Here is a 19,255-nt window from a genome sequence, read left to right on the forward strand (position 1 = left end):
AAAAGCAAAATGCAACAAAAGCAAGTTCTGAAATATTAAATAGTAACATCTAAAGCAATTAAAATACATAATATATTTAAAACATGATGAAATAATTAAACAATAATTAAATATCTTTGAGTTTCTTCCTAAAATGTAATAAGAAAGGGATTTGTCAACTCCGGTGACTGTTTGCTTAGAAAAACGAACTCCTGTCCAGCCAGAGAAAGGAGAATTAGTTAGCAATGTCTTCTTTTGTCTTGTCTTAACTCTCTCTCTCTCTCTCTCTCTCTCTCTTGAGATCCACAAAAGTTACACAATGAACTGTGTTGGAATAAGCTATCCTATACATAGTCTATACTAACTCAGGTATGTTTTGTCTAGGTCACGGGTAGGCAACCTCGGCTCTTTTATGACTCGTGGACTTCAACTCCCAGAATTCCTGAGTCAACTATGCTTACTCAGGAATTCTGGGAGTTGAAGTCCACGAGTCATAAAAGAGCCAAGGTTGCCTGCCCCTGGTCTAGGTTATGGAAAAATATTTGTGTAGCATTAAAGCTAAAAAGAAAATTTAATACAAATTAAATAGTAAGTTTGGAAATATTTTCAATTCATAATTTTCTGCCTGCTAACTATTTATAACCATGATACGCAATCTAGCTGAAATAAAACCCTATTAGATCCCTAAGATATAATAAGGATATATAAGGATACATTATTAGAAGGTAGCCTTCCATTAATTAATGGAATTACACTTTGCTTGCAAAGTGAAGCACCTGAAAAATTTTCCTTATCTAAATTTGTATTACACATAAATATCCAACCATCATTGAATTTGTGCTGCTGATTAACCTTAAGCATTTTATGGTTTTATTTTTTTATAACTTGTAAGTAGATTTTGTTGAATAATATCAGTCAATGTATTGGGGAAAAGAAAAAAAATGACAATTTTTTTTAATATAAACAATAGTTTTTTAAAAAAAAATATGCAGGACAATCATATTTCAATGTTCCTTTTCAATATGCTGTCATTCTTTTGTTCTTGAAAATTGCTCCTTTTAAAGATATTAATGACTTTTAACTAGATTAGTTTCCAAATTAGGAATATATATTTAACATGCTGAAACATTAAGAAATACGATACAAATTAATATTATTGACCAGTAATTATTTGATTTGGTTTGTTTCTATTTCGCATTTCTAAACCACCCATCCCTCTCCAAAAAGTTATGCTACCTAAGCTTACTTATAATGCAATACGGAGTCTGTATAGTATACCAAGAAATAGACTTTAATTCATTCATTCAGATGGATTTACTGCCCAGCGTTGTTTGAAATGAGATGAGCCACAAACTAACAAACAAACAAACAAATTATTGCTAAGTGAGTGGGCCTGCTATCACAGACTTAGGCATCATTTTGAATGTTTGTTTTATGAAAGTGTATGTGGTCTAAAATAAAAGTTAAAACGTTCTTATTTTTAAACTTGATAAGTGTTTATCTAATTATTAACTAATTGTTATTAACTAGAAGGCAATGTGAATGAAACAGATGCAGAAACAGCTCACACTGGGAAGAAAGCAATTTAATGAAATACTGCTGGAAAACCAATTAAGCTTAACTTTAATTTGTAAGCAGTATACTGCTTGCTGATTAAGGAGGCCTGTTTTGTAATTTCCCACCTGTTGAATTCAATAACTTATCTATTAAAGTCAGTGAAGTCTGAGAAATCTGCTTTCTTGCAAATGTGTTAAATTACCAAGCAGCGGGGAGTTTGACCTAAGTATGTGTAAGGCAGGAAAGGTCCACTCAGATAATTCTGCCAATCAAAATCAATACAGTAAAGTAGATAACAGATTTAGACACTAAAGTTTTGTTTAAAACACAGACTTACTGCTGGTGTCATCAGCATTGCCCTTTAGGATTTTTCAATTAATGCTGAAAAGCAGGATTATTGATTTTTGGATTTTCAGCATATCGTCCTTAGGATTGCTTAAAGTGTTCTTTCTGTTGCTCACACTTAAATTGATAGTGCTAGACACATAGTTAAACTCTTTCCTTAGTAATAATTTTACAGTCTTAGTGAAAGGCAGTGGAACTGCTTTTATAAAATAATCATTCATGCCCCCAAAAGTGGGGTGGTCTGGACATTGTTTCTTTGCCTGACGGCCAAGAGTAAGCAGTATCTTCCCTAAGAATTAGCATGCAGTAACAGATTAAGACATTTGACTGTCATAAATCTGCTTTCCAATATATGAGACTCATAGGGCAGTTCTCCATCTATCCCTAATATAAAGAGGGTATTAGCACGTCATTGGCTGCTCTAAAGTTAAGCATACAGTTTTACTGTTCCCTTTCTCAGTGTCGTACATCTGTTCCCTACTTTCTTGTTCCATGCATATGCACATCGAGTGTATATGCATGTGAATGTGTGCACGCATATGTGGAGTATAGGCTGAGAGAGGATAACAAAATGAACTATTGCGTGCAAGAAATTTATGAACCTCACTCAGCTGCCAACAGCAACTGCTACATGCAGCCTTCGGATTATTGCACTTATATCGAAGATAGTCAGAGTTACGGCAGTTGTGATGCTCAGGTCCTGCACAATAATAACATATATATGGAACAGGCCTGGGCAGTGAATCAGCCTTATACCTGTAGTTACCCTGGAAACGTTTTTAAGAGCGAGTATTCTGACATGGACATGGCCCTGCATCAATACAACCAAACTGAATATTTCACTGAAGAAAAGCCTACTTTTTCTCAAGTGCAGTCACCAGCCTACTCTCAGAAAAAAGGTAGGGGAAAATTTTGTCATTTCTTAATAAGAGAGAGAGAGATCATCTATCTGCATCTAATTCTTTACAGAAGAAAAAGCATACTTTTCTGAGTTACATGCTTAAAGGTGAAGACTGCCTGTCTTGATTTGGAAACAGTAGCAACAGATGTTGCTAGGTGATTTGAAATGGGTTTATTTTGAAGCATGATAAATGATAATGACATGCAGGTATTTTTGTATTAATATCAGGAAGCTTTTTATATGTATACAATATTTTCAAACTACCAGCCTACCATGCTATTTGTTTGTATATGGTTTGAATGAATGGAAGTTTCTTAAGAGTCTATTCATTCATTTATAAAATGTGCAGTCTTAAGTAACCACTGTTTATTTAACATCTTTAGTTCTCATTGTGTGTGCAAAAATTGCCATACTGTTAATTTGCATAAAATGCTAATCACTGGATGTTATATTATAGATAAAATTATAATATAAAACAGTTCAGGGGGAAAAACTGTTAGAAAAACAAAGTGAAACTTTTTCATCAAATTAATCATCACTTGGGTTGCTGGTGGAGTTAATAACTGGTATAATTCTAAATAAAAAAATTCTATATAATGTTGAAGGATGCCTTTATCAAGCAATCAAGCTGTGAAATATTATGCAATGTAATCTGAAATAAAGCAAGCAAGCTGTTCAACATCTGTAAGAAACATTTAGCTGCATGTATACAAAATATTATTTCCTCTGTAATACATTTTATTTTATAGACCACTATTCTATTGTCTTTAGAATGTTAAATGTTATTTTTCTTGACAGTCATAACAGTTCTGTTTCTAACAAGTAAGTTGAGTTAGTTCAAACAGTCTAAAATATTTAAGTGAATGGTCTGCTGTTTGATCATTATTTTCCAGCTATTCCGTCTGAGCTAACTATAAGCAATTAAAATCTGAGCAAATATCAAAGTTTCCATTTAAAAAATAATTTGTAGATGAATGTTATCTATTTAAAATAGTATGCTATGATATTAAATGTTCTTTTGCTCAGCTTTAGATATACTTAGTAGCATTTACTATTCTTAAATTATAACTTTTAGTAGACAAAGTTATTCAATAGTTTTACAAAAAACATACTGGTCTAAAAGTCTAGAATTTTTTTAAAAATAGTTACTAATGGTAAAAATTAGATTTATTCTTCATATTTAAAATGTTCAGGACTGAAAAACTGACCAATATGTATTTAAAAGGTTTAATGTATATCTAAAAACTAAGATTTTTTAAAATTAAAATAACGCAATGTCTGTATCTTCTTTTTCTTTTTTACTTCCTTCTGTTGTTTCTTTTATGTCTTTATATTTTTATCCTTTTTTAATCTTAATGTAAATAAATAAAAGGTATATACTTATTTTGTTCATCTTTACTCTCTATCTCCATCTTTGGTTAGAAACCATATAATCAACAGACTTGTTTTGTTGGCAAATATTAGTAATAAAGTTAAGCAAAACTGCATGACATTTTGCAGTTATCTCCACAAATATAACTTCACAAGATTTCTATCCATGTAGAATTTGTAAACAATTATATCACTGTAAAATTAAATAATTATTGATTATTAACATGTTATATTATAAAATTTCTACATATCAGTCTTTAAAATTACAGATTAATATATTAGTTGGTACAACTAATTTTATGTTAGCAGACTTTAAATATTAATATTTAATATATTTAATTTTATTATGAGATTTTCCTCCATTAACTTTTTCTTGCTTGTTTTCAGGTAAATATAAAAGCTCTCCAAATATTTGGCAGTAATATGTTGCTGTCAATGAATGAAACTCATATGACTGTACAAAAAATTTGTAATCATTTTCTTGGTCAGCAAATATACTGTAACGTTGATCTCATTGTATTAGAAACTATAAACATATTTTATGAGACGCTTTTAGCCAAGCCCTGATAAAAATTTGATCAGCTAATCCTCTGTTGAAGGCAGACAGCTGTAATATAAAACATTTGTGACACTATTGATCCACAATTGATTTTTTTCTTATTTTACAAGCATATTTTTCTTGCTGTTAGCAAAGTCTTAATATTATCTCATTAAACAAAATTAAGATTTAAAGCAGGTGTTCACAGTTGACTTTACAAGCTCTTTGTATTCATTTTATGTAACTCTGAATAACCTGAATTTTATTTGTTATACTTGCCACTATGTTTCTATCAGCTAGTACCTAAAATATTAAGAATCATACCTTTATATTTTTAAAATATAAAAAGGTAAATTTTTAAGTTTTTAATTCTGATCAAAATGTGCTTATAAAAGTTGCATGGCTTGTGAAAAAAGGGATCTACATAATTGGCAGAGTACAATCTTAATGCTAAATAACAAACATTATGAAACATACATGTTTTATACTTATATATTCCCAGCTGTTGGAGAACTTTGAGAACTTTCATTTAAAATCTTAGCTACATTTAAATTTCAGAAAAGTAATCAAGATGAAAAAAATCAGGATCTTTATTATATGCTAAAGTAACTCAAGGATTATTGGTGTTATATATGGTAACAGCAACAAGATTATTACATGCACAATGATGAATAATATAGAAATACCCTCAGCAGAGGATGAATAGCAAAGATGGTAGAACTTAACAGAAATTGCTAAATTAACTTGTTTGATTAGGGAAGGAATAACCATTACTGTTATAAAGGACTAGAAACTGGTCATTTCTGAATTTACTAACTTTATATGTTGTATACTGTATGTATATGAGAAGATCGGAATTATGTTATTTAATTGTAAAGGGGGAAATTGTATCAAGTATTGTCTAGAACTGTAGCAAGGAAAATCATAAATTGCTTCTTTAAATACTTTTTTTCACTTTATTTTTTTCTTTATCTTTTGTACTTTTATTTTTGTATTTATTTTTTAACTTTGTAAAAGATTCTTTAATAACAATTATTTTTTTAAAAAGATATATATTAAAGCAACATATATGGCAGTGCTGAAAGGGAATTTCTATGTTGGGATACATTGGTTAACATAATTGATAATTTCTCCTAGAATATTAGGGAAATGAAAACCAATATAATTCATTCTACAGGAACTTTCCAATTCAAAGGATAGAAAAGTAAAAAAGAATCATTTCCTTTTTCTGTAACATTGTATAGGCATTATGCATGTTTTAGAGAATATTAATCACAGCATTGTATGTTCTATTTCTCTTCAAAATACATAAGTTTATCAATAAGCAAATTGTTTAATTGAACAACCATAGAGTGTTTATTATGTATCTGTTCATATTTTTTAACATTTTTTACAGAGTACCGAAAAATACATTGACAAAAATTTTGATGGGGGAATGGATTGGGAGTAAATTACATTCCAAAATGTTTGAATTTAGCATATTACCATGATCTTTCATATTTTTCAAAGCAGACAAATGATTCAAAAAGTAGCTAACTGGACTTGTCTAAGAAACTAATCTACTTCTGTCTTATGCAGCAATTGATTCTATCTTAAATTTAGGGATATATTTCTTAATTTGAGCTAGGATTTAATTTGATTGTTAGTCATATTATATTAATTCATATCTCATATTACTATAAAATGAATCTTCTTCAAGTCAGTAAGACTGGTTCGAGTCTGGTTCAATATATTTAAGAACAATACAACACAGATTTAAGAGCAAGACTTGCAATTGGCATGTTCGTGAATAGTAGACACCTACTACTTATCACAGAAGTTGGAAATAACCAGGGGCTTTCACCATTTGCTCAGGCAACCCTCTACAGCTTGAACAGAACACAGATAATATCCTATAATTTTCTTTAAAAGAGTATTCTTTCTGTATAGAAAGAACTGAGATATTTTTGCTTCCAGGAATGAAATGTTACACCCCCTTGAAGCATTAGCAGCAAAAATAAATTTGAAAATTCAATCGAACAAGAGAGGCAGGCGCTCTTTATCTATCAATATCACTACTATCACAATATTGCTAATATATCAGCAATTCTCTGTTATATATTTTAAAAAGCTCATATGTGGTAAATATTTCAGTGACTCCTGCTAGTGCTTGTTATTGGTAACTTTGGGCCAAGAATCTCAGATTCAGAAAGTAAATGTGTGAGCTCCTTTTATGTTCCCACTAACACAGAGAGAGGTAAATCCAAACAAATCTCTTTTATTAAAGGTATGCTAGCTAAGGAAAAAACTATTTAGGTTTATATTCTATGTAAATGTGTATCTTATTTCTCAGTTTTAATCATTGCAAACATTGGACATAATGGTGATGCACACACAGCCCACATAAACTGACCACATGGACCTCTAAATCTAAATAATAAAACTTCTTCCATCCTTATATAGTATTGCCTAGGGCTGTGGTGGCGAACCTATGGCATGCATGCCAGACTGGACATGCAGAGCCCTTTCTGTTGGCACACGTGCCAGAGGGACAGTCCCCTCCCCCTCTCCATGTGTGCCTGACTAGTGGGAACTAGAGAGGGCAGGGAAATCGAATCCAGCAGTGTTCTCAGGGGAACAGCTGCGAAAGCAGGGAGAGCGGAACCTATAAAAGGAGCAGGTTTTGGCGGGAGTGCAGCAAAAGAGCAAGTGAGTAAGCAGATGGCTTTGGAAGTGATGGTGGGCATCAGTTTGGAGAAGACAAGTAGGATGCAGCATCCATTTGTACTTTGCAGAAGGCTAGTGGGGGAAAGAAGCCACGTAAGTTTGGACTTTGGAAAAAAGGAGAGGGAGAGGAAGGAAGGAGAGGGAGGGAAGGAAGGAAGGAAGGAAGGAAGGAAGGAAGGAAGGAAGGAAGGAAGGAAGGAAGGAAGGAAGGAAGGAAGGAAAGAAGGAAGGAAGGCTGGGGCCGCCAGTCCCACTAGGTGAATGTGCAGTCAGGCCTGCCCAGGTGACGCCGAAGCCAGCCAGCCCTTCTGTGGGAGCGCAGGGGGAGAGGGGAGAGTGGCTACCCCCGAGCACCATGCCTGCCTCAGTTAGGGCTACCTCGGCTTCTCCCCCCCTCCAGGCTGGGGCTGGTAAGATTCCCCCCTTGGGCAGTGCTGCACCCATCCTCATCCAGCCATTCTCCTCCTCCTTCTGTGGGTGGACTGCAGCTTACCGAGCTGGGCGGCGCCTCTGCCCACATGCATCCTCAGGCAGAGGAGCCATGCAGCCATAGCTTTCACTCCCCTCTGCCTCCATCCGCCTGAGGCCTGAGCTCAGCATGCCCAGCTGGCTGACAGGTTGGAGACCGCCAGACGGCGGCAGCTGCCCCAGGATGAGTGGTAGGCGGGGTGGGCACTCCAGATGGATGGGCATTTTTCTAGTCCAGTTCACCCTACCATACACACACACTGCTCAAGTACCATTTCTGACAGATGTCAGCCCAGGGAGGGGGGAGAGCAGAATGCTGGTGACCCGAGGAGGGGTGGTCTTAGGGGACACCATCCGCCATGCAGGCCAAGGCTGGGTTGGAAGACACACAAACACAGTGACATGAGGGTGAGGCCGTGCCAATCTGCTTTGGTGCTACTGAGCTGGCACCCCTGACTTAAGAGGGGAGAACCCCTGCCCAACGTTCTGCGATTAAGAGGCTCTGTCAAGTCACTGTGGGGGGAATCAGAGGGGAAGTGAGCCCACCCAGATGGCTTTCAAGGACTGTTTGTATCATTGAAAACTTTGTTATTATGTTTTTGGGAAGTGGAGTGAGTGGGGGATTTTTATTTTTTGTTTTGCTTTTTTAAAAAGAACGTGGCCCCAACGCCCTCCTGCATATTCAGAAGCCTTGCACCATCGCCGTTCACTTGCCGCGCTCCCTCAGCCCTTCTCTTTCTCTTCCTTTGAAACAAACAAACCCTCCAATCCTCCCATTCCTGCCTTCTGAATTAAAACGAGAGAAAGCCAATTTTTTTTCTTTTGTGGTCTTTACATATTTAAACTGCAGCTAGAAGGAAGTGGGGAAGAAAACCATCACGAGACACTCTTCTGTTTTAACTTTTTTTCCTTGTCGCTTTTTGGAGTTTTCATCTGGATTGTGAGACGGCAGCATTTGGGAGGGGGTGTAGCTACCCCCTTCTCCCCAAGCCATCAGCTGAGCAAGACGCCCTCCTGCCCACTGCCCCACCTGCCAGAGACCCCCTGGATCTCCCCCAACCCTGCCCATCCCCCACTCATCCCTCCCCAGGAGCAACATCGAGCTGGCCATGCCCACCCTGGCTACACCCACCCAATCTGCCATGACCACTGTAGCCACGCCCACCCAGTGGGCCACACCCACCCGGCACCCGGTGATACATAAGTGGGTTTTGGGTTGCAGTTTGGGCACTCGGTCTCTAAAAGATTCACCATCACTGCCCAAGGGAATGTATTTTATATTGTTAAGGATTAGATGCACCCATTTTTTTTCTTATACCATCAAGCTTTAATATATATCATTGAAAATTCCTGTGACAGCTTGACAAATCCCCTTGTCCCTCACAAATTAAGCAAGATGGGCAGCAGACAAATCTAATGAATACAATAAAAATTTGGGGTGCGATCATTTTTTAAAAATCAGCAAAAGCTAATTCTAGCAGGTGTTACCTAACCTACAGAAAAAAGAATGTACATGAAGTCCAGCAGTTTCCAGTCAGGTCTTGTTCCCATAACTGACTCACAGAGAGAAGCTGATTAAAAGTATCTGCAGACTTTCAGAGATGGATGGAAGAAGAAAAGCAAGCATCTTTTAGCAAGGGGGAAAAATGAACCCAGACATTTAGAAACCACAGGACCCCTAAAGTGCAATCTTTGTAATCTCCAAGTTTCCTATTTGACTGGCAATAGCATCATGGGTAGTTTAGAGTTCTATGTTAATTTATGTTAAGTATAATCTCCATTAGGTCTAAGGTTTCTTCCAAATATTTATCTATTATTTTCCATTCTTTTAGGCCAGTTTTATTCAACCTAGGCAACTTTAAGATATTTGGGTGTCAACTCTCAGAATTGTGCAATGTATAGAAACATGTTAATCTTGGCAACAATGTTTTCTTTAGCAATTTTAGCTTCCTAAATGATTTTCTTTTTCTATTTTATAATATCTTGATTCAGACTGTTTAATATCTGTGCATTTCCTGCCTCTGTTTAAGAAAGTGTTATGTCAGAGTAGTAAGTTATATTTACATGCATTAAATAACAGGGATTCTTTTCAAATTTAGTTTTTGCAATGATAAACTTTCTTTCTCTCTTAATTCTTTGCAGGGTACATACCCAGTTATTTAGACAAGGATGAGTTATGTGTTGTTTGTGGTGACAAGGCCACTGGATATCACTATCGTTGTATCACTTGTGAAGGTTGCAAGGTAATAATAGCAGTGTAAATGAATAAGAGCTAGAAATCATAAACTAGTTTGATTTCCTATTATAGATATCACATCGGTTTAAATGCCATGTAGGGACAGCATATGTTATATATAACAAAACAGGAATATTCCTTTTATAATATGCCAAAATAATGTTTGTGCTTGCAGTAGAAAAAAGACTCCCGTTTAATTGATTGATTTTAGAATTTTAAAATACAATAACAATAAAAATCATATGAGGGATAAGAAAAAGAAAATATAGTCTAGAGTTATGACTTCCTCCCTTCTTTTTATTGATAAGTTGCAGTCTTACTCTTTTACCTCCCTCTTTTTTGTAATTATCTTCACAGAAAAAAGGATCTCAAACATTTTCAAAAACCTGTTTTATCTGGATTTTTTTAGCAAGGCATTATATAGCAGTATAAGTCCAGTGAGTTCCCTGGAACAATAATGTTTTATGACTGAAGGCAAATATACATATCTCAGGATAATGTTTCAGGATCCAATCTGAGTCAGTCATCAGGACCAGAGATTTAATCTGCCAACCTTTCAACTCCTGCTGAACCCCATCCTTAGAGAACTTCTCTTTACCAGAATGCATGCTTTGGGCTATTCTATGCATAATATTTATGTGTAAATAAATACTAGTCCGCACTAGCACTAGTCTGAAAGCTTGGAAGACTAAACGTCTGGTCCCAGTGACCGACTCAGATTGGATCCTGCAATGTTTTATATAAGAAATTAGTTGTACTGACTGGGATTATGTTTTCCTTGTTGTTCTTTAACTTTGGTCATATATTAATGACTTGGAATTGAGTCCAGTTCTCTCAAGGCCATGTATCAAATATATCTTCCTTTGTAGCCACCACCAGCTATACGTTTATGTCAATTTTAAAGCAGAAGTGGGCAAGGATTTTTTTTTCTACAGCTGCAAAGTGAAAGAGTTCAGGATACTATTTTTTTAGTAAAAATAAAAATCGTTGTGCTAAATCTGTGAGAGATGTATGCAATATATTATTTATTTATCTTAAAATAAGTTATTTGCTACTAAATTCTAGTAGCATGTTCTTAGGGGCTTCAAAAGGCCTCAAGCTGGCCACTAGTTATACTGTAAAAATATTTGGAAGCTGGATTTTTCCTGCATCTGCCTCATTGATAAAAAAAATGAAACAGTTCACACATCACACTAAGTCAAACTACATAGTGGCTTAATGCAGTGTGCGAATTAGTCATCTTTAAGATGCAGTAAATTTTGCTAATGTATTTTATAAATCACTTTATAATAGCATTCTTAAATGTTATTGTTTGTTTCATAATCCTCCTAATAAAATTGTTAATTTATAATTAATTAAATAAATCATAATTAATTGCACCAAAGAATTTTTCATTTTTAATTTTAGTTCAATAGCATACTGTCAAAGTGGTACCAGGTATGTGGCCATTGATTTCACTGAGTCTATAATTCATCTTCAAAACTATAATAGAGATGAATGGTAAGGAGGTTCTGCTCTCTTTAAAGCTAGTTTCAGCTTCTGGTTTCTTCATACATCAGCATAGCAGATGGAAATGAGATTCTGTTTTATATACATTAGGTTAGCCTTAAAAGAGATTTCAATGTGTGTTATAAACAAGAATTATAGCTAAGCCATTCTTATACTTATTTCAGATAAATACATTACAGCCTAGAAAATACTCTTGGGATGTGTTTGGTCAAAATGTCTGTGAACTGAATCCATCTAAGGTGTCATGGTATAAAATCTAATTCAATACATATCTAATGTGCATTCAAATGTCATCCATCAGTAACATTACAGTTTACCAGAAGATACTTTTTTACAGAGGTCACAGATTACTTGTAGGAGTAGGATGTCAGAAGTATACAAGAATTACTAATCATTATTTTCTTTTTAAGAAAACAGTCCATGAACCGGAAAAATCCATCAGACCTTTTAATCTTCTATCCTTAAATCAGCTCATTTATGGTAACTAAACAAGAGTTGAGTACAATTGAGTACAATTTCTCCAAGTAAATAGTTGAAATCAGGTGCAGTATGAGGCATGTTCTTGTTTGTCAGGAGTCACTTCTAAAGTTATCTTTTAAAAAATTAAATAAGATGTAAGACTGATGCCTAACTTGATATTATAGTTAAGCTTCAGATTCCCAGTTGACATAAAAGCCAAAGAAAATATAATTCTAGAATCAAATCGCATATTCTTAAGGATTTATAAATAAATATCGAAGTAAAATGTCCTGCATACTTTATACAGACAGGTCAGTGATTTGGTAAAATTTTGTAAATTCTTATTTACACAGGGATTTTTCCGAAGAACAATTCAAAAAAATCTTCATCCAACTTACTCCTGTAAATACGAAGGAAAATGTGTAATAGACAAAGTCACAAGAAACCAATGCCAGGAATGTCGCTTCAAGAAATGCATCTATGTTGGCATGGCAACAGATTGTAAGCTTTTTTTAAATTTCCTATTTGTTTTCATTAGATATGTTTATTTCAATTTTTGTGATAATTTTTTATTCCAATTTTTAATTTATACTCTTATATGCCAGTTGAAAATATTGATTGATGTGTTCAATTAATTTTTTCAGAGCTTTAATTTTCTGTTAACTCTTGAAAAGATTATGCTTTCTTATGGCCAAATGATTTTGTGCAATATTAAGAAGTTGAACAATTTCTATCACAGAAGTGGGAAGATTTCTGAGCAAAATCCTGCAGAGGAGGGGAAAAAAATTAAGCTTAAAGATTTGGGAAAATGGGAAGTTGGATAATGTTGCATGAGTCATCCTGCAGTTGTCCGTTTTATTTTTAGCCAGAAGGAAAGGAAGCACTATTTCATTTCTAAGAAAATAGAATATATGGCTGCAAAATTAACTCTTTGCAAGGTTGTATTCCCAAAGTTTCTCAGAAAATTTGTAGGAGCATCTTAATTAATGTGAATTGAAGTAATTATAATTAAAAATTGCAGCCTCAGCATACTAGTCTTAATGCTTTATAAGAATATAAACAAAAGTCTTATTAAAAATATTAAAGTAATCCATTTTTTTCAAAACTTCTATATGTGTAAAGGTGTATAACTGTTTAAATACATGTAAAAAATTCCAGGCTACTTTGTTCATGAATAATTAAATTACTAATCACGATGTCTATATATTATCTTAATATCCCAGGTAATATACTTCTAAATATTATTTGTTGAGCAATATAAGACTGAAACAGTAGCGCTGTGCTCAATAACTGTCTGGGTTCCTCTAAATATTTAGTAGAAACTGTACGCTATTTTTGGTAGTGCTTTACTCTGATCCAGTAGGATTTTACGTAAGTGCTTATGGTTATGACTATTCTGATTTAGCAATGTCTCTTCAGGTATGAAAGTTAGGTTTTTCATATACCTCTCCTTTTTTTCTTTTAATTAAAAAGTTGCATGCTAAGTGGGTTCTGTACCATTGAGTAGGAATGATTACACATAATAATTTTGGACAGCATATTTCCATGCAGCATTTTTTCTCTAGATTTGGGATAAAAGGTTAGTGGTAAAATGCTTTATTATTTAGTGATAAAGAGAGAGTTTCTTTCTTAGGGGTATATCTTGACTAGAAATCTCATTTTCTGTCTTCTTCACTGTGTCATGTAATATGGTAGCAATAGCACTTAGACTTATATACTGCTCCATAGTGCTTTACAGCACTTTCTGAGTGGTTTACAATGTTAGCATATTGCCCCCAATAATCTAGGTCCTTTTTACCAATCTCAAAAGGATGGATGGCTGAATCAATGTCGAACCTTGGGATCGAACTCCAGACTGATCATCCCTTTTTTCCAATCTCTACAATGGCTAGCCTGCCAGCCATGAAGGATATGTTCTCACACCAGAGTATCTGGGCAATTGCCATGTCACTGAGGCAGGTTAAAGACAGATTAAGACGGAAACAAATGTTGTCAGTAGAAAATACTACAAGACTTCCACCATGAAAACATCTTGATTCAGTCTGAAAGAAATTGGCAACCTGTAGGGCCCCAAATGGCCTGCCACAGGACCACCCATCCCAAATGATTATAGCCTTTGTATGTCTGAGGCCATTTCTCCTTTGGCTCTTGGAAAGAACGAAGTGTTGTTTGGCAGCCATTTTTTCTCTTTTTGCCTGGTGTAAATATGAGTCCCTTATGAAAGTTGTACTGTATTCTGTAAGGTTAATATTCCTATCAGCAATCTCCCTATTCTAACCTCTATGATTGTGGGGGGGCCCACTGCCCCAGGATTAGCAGTTTTCCCCAGCAGCATAAAAGAACAAAGATCACCATCATCAGCATTAAGGAATCTGTGCTGGAGCAGGGGCAGAAAGGAAGTTGACAAAGAATGGGAAGGGTCTGCCCCTTCTCCCTCAATAACATAATAAACAGCAGTAGAAATTATTGCTCATACTCTCATGTGAGGGCAGTGACTCTCCATATTTTCTCCAGGACAGGAGAATACATCTTCATTGTATGGGAAAGGCCTCATAGATGTCCTTGCCATATATTCGGTGGTTATGTGAAGAGAAAGTTTGCATGTAAGGCTCCTCTATATCACAGTCAATTGATGGCCAGCCAGGATTCTCTCTTTATGTCAAACACAAGACCCGGGGGCTGGATCCGGCCCGCGAAGTGGTTTCATGTGGCCCGCGAAGCCATCCTGTAAACAGTGAGGGAACGGCCCCCACTGCCTTGGCCCTGGCCCAGAGACCCTCCTTCTGCCAGAGACCCTCAGATCTGTCCCACTCCTGCCCAGGCCCCCATAGGTACCCTTGATGCAAACGACGTAGAGCTGGCCATTCCCACCCAGTAGGCCATACGCACTCTAGCCACGGCCACCCAGTAGGCCACGCCCACCCTGGCCATACCCACCCGCCCCCCTGAGGGCAACCACAATGCTGATGCGGTCCTCAATGAAATTGAGTTTGACACCCCTGCTTTATGTGGTCGAATCCTTCATATATTCATTTACATATTCATGTAAAGCTCTTTCATCTTAGCCTCACAGGTGATGGCTGATCGTGGAATAGCTGCATGATTTCCTCATGTATTTTCATTGGATATGGAAAATCATGTGATTATCCCAGCTACTTCTGCATTCTTTTTCATTTTGAAAAGTACACAAAACTGAAATATTTTATCCTAAGATTCTGTGTCTCATCTTTTGATCTTGAAGACATGATGCCCTTCTAAGAGATCTGACAAGGATTTTTTTGAAACTCAATTTGCGACAGCATAGAATAGGCCAAACATAATAGTATTGAATTTTTTTTTCTCCATGAATTTCCATGATTTGGAATTCACTTGGATTTGAAAGATGTGCATGATTAGTTATAAAAACTTCAGATTTTGCCCTGGCTAATCATCCTGTTATTTGTCCACTACCAATCACTCCTACTCAATTATTCAGGTATTATCTGAATAATCAAAAGAGATAATGAGGTCCATATAAGAAGCATTCCTAGTCTTCTTTTCTGTAATATATTCTTTTCTCATTAGTGGTGTTGGATGACAGCAAACGATTAGCAAAAAGAAAACTGATTGAGGAAAATCGGGAGAAAAGACGTCGAGAAGAATTACAGAAAACAATAGGAGTTAAACCTGAACCAACAGATGAAGAATGGGAGCTTATTAAAATCGTTACAGAAGCACATGTGGCCACAAACGCACAAGGAAGTCACTGGAAACAGAAAAGGAAATTTTTGGTACGTGCTACTATTTAGAACTGCCTTTTCCTTATCCAGATGAGCTTTGTGGTGAAAGTGTACATCATAGTAAATGTACTTGCTTAACATTCATAGGATAGATTTTTGCCATTTTGATGGAACAAGCCTAAATTCTATATTGTAGGATTAATATAGCTAGAAATAAGCAAGGATCTCAAAATGCCTCTTCAAACTGCAGAAAGCAAATTCCAGCCCATCCATTCACATTCTCACCCCATTCACTTGCCACCCTTGAGCTCCTTCCAGATGTAAATGCCACCCTAAGCTGCCAAAGGTTTACATAGGTGGGAGTCTATTGCCCTCTATGTCTGAATTATATGCCTGCATGCAATGATTCTGCTTAATGTTCCCTGATATACTGGCCCTCCATTCATTTGTTTAACTGTGTTTTAATACCATCTGTATTAGTGCATGTCATAATATTTTAAGGCAGTGAGTAGTAAATTAATAATACAGCACACTTATTATATGGAGAAAAGACTTTTGTTGTACCATGCAGTAATTATTTTTTAAAAATAGAACACAATAGATTATGAATACATGGTTATTTCTCACATAGTTATTGCAATAAGTAAATAAAAATCCTTAATAGTAATCCTCTGATAAAACTCCATGGAAACCACTGATGTCATTGGGACTATCGTAGCATACGGACTGTTATTCTTTATATTCTTATGGCATGTTCTAGTATTCAACTATTTTAGTTTAATAGAGGCCAAATTTTACAAATTATTATCCATTTTATATATTTTTTAACTTTCAAGTTATAACAGCTCCTCCTACAGGAGAAGGGTTTAGTTTTGGATAATGGTAGAATAATATAAGAATCATCAGTCCTTACTTTTAAAAAATGAAATATATTGTAATACTGGAGCTTACAAGCATTCCGTAATTTTCTCTGTTAGATGGAGAGAATTCTAAATGAACACGGTAATTTTTTTCAGTCAAAGGTCCGCAGTCAAAAATGGGCTAAAACAGAATAAAAAAATGGGTAGAACCAAGGTTAAAAAACCCCACTAAATTATATTAAAGTTTATGCTCTTATATGATTATTCCCAATTTATTTACAATTTTTGCTCCTATCATATTAAAAACTATAATTCAGTAATACCCTTAGAGGGCATAAACAATCTGAGGTTGTGCACTTTCTAAACTAAATGGAGAAAACTAAAGCAACATACAGTGAGTCTAGTCACTTATAGGAAGTTTTTGAAAAGTGAAAAATGAAAATTAAATGTTCAAATTATGGGTTATCACGATGATTTTCCTACCTTAAATACATTAAAGGCAAGAAAATAAGTTATTTTTGCCCAGGGAATAGAAACGTAATTATATTAAATGATGAAAAGACAGTTTCCAGTTGAATGTTACAAAATGATTCCCAATAGTGAGAGCTAATTGATTGTTGAACTAATTATTAAGGCACTGATGTGCTGCACTTCCCCTGGCCCCATCCATACAGCTCCTTGCCCTGAATGAAGACAACCCATTATTTCTAGAGGGTTTGTACTTACAACAGTACAGTATATCATCAGCCCACAGTGGAGGCAGTCCAAATATACTTTCTTCTTGAAGTGTTTTTCCTTGTTATCTCAATTCAAGATCTTCCATCTGGACAATCATGGTGCATGAAGGAGAATGCTAGGAGGTGATACAGCATGAAGAGCAATCTGCTCGGCTTCAGTTGATCCAGCAGGTCTTCTGTGGAACTATCAAATTTTGTCTCATTGACTGGACTGATTTGGTTGTGAGGGCTTTCACTATCACTCTATTTTCCCTGTTGTAACTGGGTTAATCAGGCAGAGAATGGGAAGCCCTAAAATTATTACCCCATCCTTGGCTAAATGAATTTAATTGGAACTGTAATTGAAAATATGTGACTGTTGCAGCTCTTTGGTCTGTGAAATGAGACATTTCTTTTACAGTGGCTCCTGTACTTAACAAAGCCCTGGTCCTTTATTTCATCTCGTCACATAATATTCTTAGAATAGTTTACAGTTCCTAAATAATTTCCAGAGCAAAATCTTTGCTTAGATGGCTGCCACACACAGAGAGAGACGGGGGGTGGGGTGGTGGTGTTATAATCTGTTTGCTGCCATCTAGTGCAGGGCTTTTCAACCTTTGTACCACTTTTAGGATATGGCAACATCCGAGTACCACAAGTTGTGGATTATCTATCAACCCATGGTAATAAGGAATAAATCATTCCATCAGTGGAATAAAGAAAGTAGGAAAAAAATAGTAGTGCATGGAATAACTAGAGCTTGTCGGTTGGAGGAGTTAATTTAGAGTATTTGTTTAAATAATTTATAAGAGTTTCTTATTTTCTTCTAATTGTAAAATCATGCAACACAGAGAGATATCTATCACACAAATAAATACACTAAGTATAATAATTTAATATTAGTATAAATAGCTGTCAATAGCAAGATCAGAAAATAAATATATAAATTGTTCACAGAAATTACTAGGTGACATAATTTCAATGATGATAACAGATATCCCTCATCTTTCAGTCTTTCATTTAATCACCTTCCAAAGTTACAACAGCTCTGGAAAAAGTGATCTATGATTGGTCCTTGCACTTACTACCAACAGTGTCTCCACAGTCATGTGATCAAAATGTGGACAGTTCAAGTTCTTGGCAGCTGACATGAACTTATGACAGTTGAGGCATGACATGATCATCATTTGCAAGCTTTCTAGGAGGCTTCCAAAAAAGCAAAGTCAGTAGGGAATCTGAATTTACTTAATGACCATGTGATTTGCTTAACAACCACAGCAAAAAAGGTTATAAAATTGGGCACAGCTTACTTAATGACTGCATTGCTTAGCAATGGAAATGCTGGCCCCAATTGTTATAAATTAAGTACTACCTGTAATCCATATTACCGATTTAATTCATAGATACTGAATGTTAACACCAGAAACTTTTATGGGAACTTTTTAATGTGCTGAAATATAGGGAAAGTATACATATCCACGTACAATGCAGAAAGTTTTTGACATAAAAATAAATTAAAAAGTAGGCTCTAAGACAGGTAATTGACTACTGCTAAAAAGAAAATTCTGTGTCAGATAATAGATAATTTATAAATAGTATACACTATTTTTACTTTCTTTTGATTGAATCTATATCTCACATTGTTATGTATCAGCTTCTTTATGAATTTGAACTAGACAAGTATTTGAATTTGGATTCCAAGTACATGGTTTCTAAAAAAAACCACATCTGATACTATTCAGGTGCAGAAATTATCTTTGAATTGAACTCTACTAGTAAATACAACCTTAACTGAGCAACAAAATTGTTTGTTAGTAAATATTTGAAATTCCAGAAGGATCCTAAAGTAGGAAAGTGAAATTGCACTTCTGATCAATCCTGAGATTCCATA

The 19,255-nt window shown here is 35.2% G+C and overlaps 1 protein-coding gene across 5 annotated transcripts in view; it reads left to right on the forward strand.

The window, feature by feature from the left end:
* THRB (thyroid hormone receptor beta) overlaps positions 1–19,255 on the forward strand; it is a 249,541-nt gene that overhangs the window by 215,934 nt on the left and 14,352 nt on the right. For 4 of the 5 annotated variants that reach the window (XM_081345364.1, XM_081345365.1, XM_081345363.1 and 1 more), the window contains 3 exons: positions 10,008–10,108; positions 12,423–12,570; positions 15,634–15,839. In XM_081345364.1, the coding sequence (XP_081201490.1) occupies positions 10,008–10,108; positions 12,423–12,570; positions 15,634–15,839 (455 nt within the window). Of the gene's footprint in view, positions 1–10,007; positions 10,109–11,206; positions 12,091–12,422; positions 12,571–15,633; positions 15,840–19,255 lie in introns of those variants that run through there. The other variant, XM_081345366.1, reaches the window with a different exon arrangement.

This window comes from Vipera berus (assembly GCF_964194415.1).
Source record: "Vipera berus genome assembly, chromosome: Z".
NCBI lineage: Eukaryota > Metazoa > Chordata > Lepidosauria > Squamata > Viperidae > Vipera > Vipera berus.